Source organism: Parasteatoda tepidariorum, chromosome 2 (genome assembly GCF_982258835.1).
Source record: "Parasteatoda tepidariorum strain Cologne lab strain chromosome 2, Ptep-v5.0, whole genome shotgun sequence".
Lineage (NCBI taxonomy): Eukaryota > Metazoa > Arthropoda > Arachnida > Araneae > Theridiidae > Parasteatoda > Parasteatoda tepidariorum.
In genome coordinates, this window is record NC_141756.1 from 10,237,464 (window position 1) to 10,243,340 (window position 5,877).

The window sequence follows — 5,877 nt, forward strand, 5'->3', positions numbered from 1 at the left end:
GAGGCTTTTATGGCAAGGGATGCGATTGTTCTTGTTTGTTAGTGGCGCCATCTATAGCCAAGAATTTGACTCCTGCCACATCTGTTTACAGGGCAGGCCTATTCATAATTTTGACTTGAAAAAGAGAACGATCAATCTCTAATTCATTACCCAAAGAGATATAATTTGTTATGGGAACATGGAGGACTTCGTGACCTGACACAGTTAACGTACACCAGCTCCTGTTCTTAGGAACACGAGTACATCACCCTGCCAACCAGGCAATCCCGGCCCAATAAATTATTAACGACACTTCAATTTGTCCCATAGGGCTTTGATTTCAATATTAATAAGCATATACATTAAGTAATAATTTTTTACACAAATTTCCCATACAATATACTTCGGTTAAATCTATAGAAGAATAATAAAAAATTTTCAATATTTTTTATGAAAATAAAACAAAATCATGACTCATGTGTCCTGTTATTACATTGGAAAACTTTACTACACAAGAAAAGGCAATACATCAATTTATGTGTACATATAGTGTGTTGCTCCGTGATGATTGTATTCAAATATTTTAAGAATCCTAGTTAAAAATGTGGTAAAAAAAGTATACACATTAAAGGCAGCAGATCAATATTCAATTCAGGAAGGAAGTCAAGACTGAAAGCATCAAAACCTGTTTTTCAAAAATCAGGTTTTGATTTTCTGAGAAAGAAGTTTCCTCAGAAAACCTAACTGTTTTTGGAGTGTTTTGAACTTGCTTCCTCACTAGTGATTTGACAAATTTTGATAACATTAGTTTTTCCTCCAAGTTTACATATTAATTTGCGATTTCTAATGTATATATACTTTTTGGGTTTCATTATTAACAAGTATTCGAAAAATATTTATTAACGGTGGGTCGGTGGGGTCACAAAAGCTCTAGATATGCCTAAAACATTAAATTAAAAGACAATATTATTATTTTAAAATTGTGTCTATAATCCTAATTAGAAAATAAAGTGCAGAATAAATTCAGAAATCTTTTGAAACTGAATTTACTAGCTAAAATTGACCATTTCTAGGGTTAACTTATTTTGTAACTAGGGTTGGGGGTTAAGTAAATCACTATTAAGGAGAATACCATGAAGCATGTTTTAGGTGACTTTTAAAATTTCACTTTAACCCTAACTATTTAATGTTGAAATATAAAAGTACAAAGAATATAATAAATAAAAATTTAATCAAATAACAAAAAATATATAAATAATTTAATGATAAACATGAAACAAATACAACATTCATCTTAAAAGTGATGCGACATATATCAAAATATTAAAATAAAATTGACAAATAGATAATACTTTTAAAGCAATCAAATTTATAATTGTTTTTCATGTGATCGTACAGCTAATAAATCAAAATAAACAAACTGAGAATTATGCTAAAAATTATTGAAATAATTACAAAGCACTAATTACTACATATAAATTATTTTTCAAAAGAAATTATAAGACATGTTTTGATAACAGTTATAATAACAATCAGAATGTATAAAAGCAACCTACAACGGAAGTAATTGTAATCAAATACACTCTTCAGCTATAAAAATGACATATTTTTTTAAGTTGTTTAAAACAGGAAGTTTTTTTTAAGCACGATTCATAATAAGAGCTCCATAATTAAAGATATATTAATAAAACTTCCTTTGAATTTTGCGAACATAATGTACAATCAAAAATTAATTGAAATTACATTTGTAAGAAACTTAACATTAATTTTTCTATTTACAGAAATTAGCATTACAGGCTACTTTAAAAGTAGTACCATAAATTGAAAAATTTGTTTTCTAAAGTTAAAATAATAAATAAAAATTACATGAAAATATTACATGCCCAACAATTAATGGAATCAAACATTAAATATAAAATTAAATATTAATTCATACAAGAATCTGTCATAAGTTGATTTTAATCAAAATTTAGATTTAACCAAATTCTTAAAAAAATCATCTATAAGTGGTGCAACTCGTTCAGGGTTGTTCAAATGTACAAAATGATTTCCTTCAACCTTCACAACTTTAAACGTGCGACAGTTTTTTTCATACACTTCCAAGAAATCATCGAGCACGTCCGGAGTACGAGATTTTACAACAACTGATTTGTTCCCTACAATAATTAACAAGTTACAACATACTTTGCTCATAAAGGCTTTTAAATCATCATGACTGAACTTTTGCAAATCTTCGGTCATTTTTACCCTAATGTCTCTAGAAAACACAACACCTTTACCGCATTCAGATGGCTTGCAACCTCTCCTCAGAAGAACGCTCGCACCTTCTTCCGTTATTTGATTATACATTCCCGCAACAAGGCGTGATTCAGCCTCCTTCAAACTGTAAACCGGTGCCGGATCATTTGTTTTTTTCTCGATCTTCAACAGGTTTTCAATTCCTTCTCTCGTGACACTCGGCAACAGATGAGTTTCTCGAGAGGCAGGTTTAATAATATCCAGGAGAATCAAATTTTTTACTTTCTCTGGATAAACACTACTGTACAGAAGACCGACGGTACCTCCTAGACTATGACCAATAATACTAAATGTCTCCCACTTTAAATAATCGATGACTCGTTTAATATCAACTAAGATTTCCATGTAGTGATAAAATGCTCCCTTGGGCTTATGGGAAGACAAACCATGACCGGGTCCATCAACTGCAACAATATAAAGATTCGACGATAACAAAGGAATAAGTTTGTCAAATGTCCCTGCGTTGTCTTGCCAGCCATGAAGTGCTAAGACAGGTTCTGCACTTTCATCACCCCAAGCCTTAACTGCAATGAAACCATATGATATAGGTATTCTTATTTCTTTAGGATTAGACCACTGGCTTGCCATTTTTTTGTCAGTAAAATGAGAAAATTTTTTGAGATTGTACCTATTGTTGAAAGAGGAAAAAACTATTTTAGATATAAAATTTGCAATTAAAAAAAGATTATTATTATTTTTTTTTAATGGTGGACACTCGGGTCTATTTCCCATTGCCCCGGAAATGCCGGATTTTCTACTCACTTATCATTACCCAGTGGGCACCTGTTGCTAAGCCAAGGGGGTGGAATAGCGTTGCCCACTTCACATAACCACAAACCTGTTTATAGGGCAGGTTACATTTACATAAAAGAAAGGACATAGAACACAAAGAGAGAGAGAAAAGTTAGATCCATGCCTACGGTGGGATTTGAAGCTACAACCACTGGCCCCGTAACTCAGTATAGCAACCACTAGACCAGTGATCGGCTGGAACCCATGACGGGACTCATTAAAAAAAAAAAAGATAAAAGGATAAAGATTATCGGTAACGTTTATACGTTGTCGTTTTTCTTGTGAAAGAAAAAATAAAAATAATGCCTTTTATTTTTTGTCTGCAAACTTTGAATTAGCAAAATTAATAAATCCCTGACAATCATTTGAAATGTTCATTTCTAAGCATTCACACTCTTAGTGTTTAAATATGCTTATGATGCAATAAAGAAAGGTTTTTTCAGGTTGTCATCATCTGTCTCAAGCTATATGTATTTGCATAACCTTCTAAACCACAAAACAGTCTAAGTTTGTTACTTAAAAACTTCATCCATGAAACCTCTGAAATTTAATGATTTGGCAAAATCAAAATAAGAAGTTTCTTTGAGGTATCTGAATTTTTTACAAAATGCCATTTAGATTCTTCTACAACTAAAGGCTCTTCAATTCATTTAATCCATGGAAAAGCGTACTTTACAGGATAATAAGCCTTCTATAGAACTCTAGAAACAAGAACACTATTTAATTTCCCCTTTAAAAAATGAATTTTTACCTATAAAAGTAAATGTAGCATAAACTTGAAGGTAATAAATAACAAACAGAAATAATTATTTAAATGTTAGTTAGCCCTTTAATGTTAGCTATTTTATATTTAAAACTTTAACTATGTTTTTAATGACATTTTAGAGCATAACATTATTTGAATGTGTACTTATTTAGATGAATATAATATTTAAAAATATTTATATAAATTTATTTTATAACTATCGTTATCCTATTTTGTGTTTACAACTACCAATGTTCAACTCAGTAGCCTTTTAATTTAGAGCCCAATCTACAAGACGAGGCTACTTTTGAATCAAGTAATTTGAAAAATTTGCCCTGGAGGAGGATTTTTTGATGGAACTGACCCTCTTTTGTATAACATGAACAGAAAAACCACGAAAACATCTTACAGTTAGCCTGATGGCATGGAGATTCTAACCAATTTATTATAAAGATATGTGCAAACTCATAAATTAAAATTTTTTAATTTTGATGAGTGATGTACCAAGTTGCCACAATTTTCAGAATACTACCATCACATATGAGCACCTCCTCAGTACTATAAACATTTTAATCTCCTTAGAATACATTTTAAACTTAATACGAGAAAGGTTCTTTTTGTTCTAGATCATTAAATAACAGTAGGTACAACAACAAATATTAGAGAGACATGAAACAGAGTACCATCTTTAAAAAACACAAAAGAAATCAATCTAGATTTTGAATTCATTTATTTGGGCTTATTATGTTGTTTCCGTGACACTTTAAATTGTTTACAAAAGATAGGATCATAAAATACTATACTAAAGTAATATAAGCATCAACATAGTTTCGCAAAATACATTTAAAGAGTTTGCCCTAATGTATAAAGGTTAAAAAATTTATTAAGCTTACCAAGAGAATACTTTCGGTATGTTTGAAAATAAGTATCAAAAGACAATGGGTTAAAGGCGATTATCTTCGGAGATATCTATTTCAGTTTAGAAGGAAAGGAAAAACCTTCCTTCTTTTAACAATGACACAGCAAATTACCTTTCAGTTATGCAAGAAGGAAAAATTAAAGATCTTTTGTTTGAACAAATACACTTGTTATAATATTCTATCTCACCTGATTTTATATAAAGGATTTACTTTTGATAAATATTTCAGTAATAGCATAATAATACGACGTTATCCTCATCCGGCTATCATAACAAACTATTGATGGATTGATATATTGACAACACTACCGACGGCTTATTTTTGTAACATAAAAACTCTGTAAATTTTGATAAGTCATTATATCTCGAATAGATGACGAAACTGTCCCGCAGTGGACTGATCGTTAAGACACGGTTCCCAGCAGATCACCGAAGTCAAGCATCACTGGCTGCGGTCAGTGTGCGGGTGGGTGACCACTTGGATCAGTCTGCGTAGGGACCGAGGGTGTGCGGTATTGGTCCTCGTTAAACTGTGCTACCGTAAAGTGCTCGACTTCGCGCGCAGGTCGTCGGGCTACCGAAGCGGGGGTGCCATCCCCTCCGCAGAGGATCAAAATTGTGATGGCATGTCTTCGGATCATCCTCCGGGATGTTTCCCAGACCGTCGCCAATAGCCCATTGTGCAGCTCTAGTGCGACGTAAATTAACAACAACAACAACAAGATGACGAAACTAACACATAAAATTCTTAATTGTTGTTGTTGTAGTTCATTTACGTCGGTCCAGCGGTGGACTGATCGTTAAGACACGGTTCCCAGCAGATCACAGAAGTCAAGCATCACTGGTTGCTGTCAGTGTGCTGGTGGGTGACCAATTGGATCAGTGTGCGTAGGGACCGAGGGTGTGTGGTATTGGTCCTCGTTAAACTGTTCTACCGTAAAGTGCTCGACTTCGCGTGCAGGTCATCGGGCTTCCGAAGCAGTGCTGCTCCAGTGCGACATAAATGAACAACAACAACAGTTCATTTACGTCGCTCTAGAGCTGCACAATGGACTATTGGTGACGGTCTGGGAAACATCCCTGAGGATGATCAGAAGACATGCCATCACAATTTTGATCCTCTGCAGAGGGGATGGCACCCCAG

General features: G+C 33.2%; 1 protein-coding gene across 2 annotated transcripts; it reads right to left on the reverse strand.

Moving 5' to 3' along the window:
* Positions 1-1,216: 1,216 nt before the first annotated feature.
* On the reverse strand, positions 1,217-5,077 carry LOC107456401 (serine hydrolase-like protein). 2 transcript variants are annotated; one of them, XM_043039868.3, is made up of 2 exons: positions 4,922-5,077; positions 1,217-2,905 (listed from the first exon to the last, which is right to left on the reverse strand). In XM_043039868.3, the coding sequence occupies exons 1-2, from the start codon at positions 4,969-4,971 to the stop codon at positions 1,942-1,944; spliced, it is 1,014 nt and encodes a 337-aa protein (XP_042895802.1). In that variant the 5' UTR covers positions 4,972-5,077; the 3' UTR covers positions 1,217-1,941. The 2 variants fall into 2 exon arrangements, with proteins under 2 accessions (XP_042895802.1, XP_015929743.1); XM_016074257.5 differs by having other exon boundaries at positions 4,708-5,040.
* Between the last annotated feature and the right edge of the window lie 800 nt (positions 5,078-5,877).

Excerpts from the sequence above, each read along its gene's own strand:
- LOC107456401 (XM_043039868.3), bottom strand. The coding sequence starts at position 4,971 with ATGCTATTACTGAAATATTTATCAAAAGTAAATCCTTTATATAAAATC. Across the intron at positions 2,906-4,921 it reads AATCCTTTATATAAAATCAG|GTACAATCTCAAAAAATTTT; the intron begins GTGAGATAGAAT and ends TTTCAACAATAG.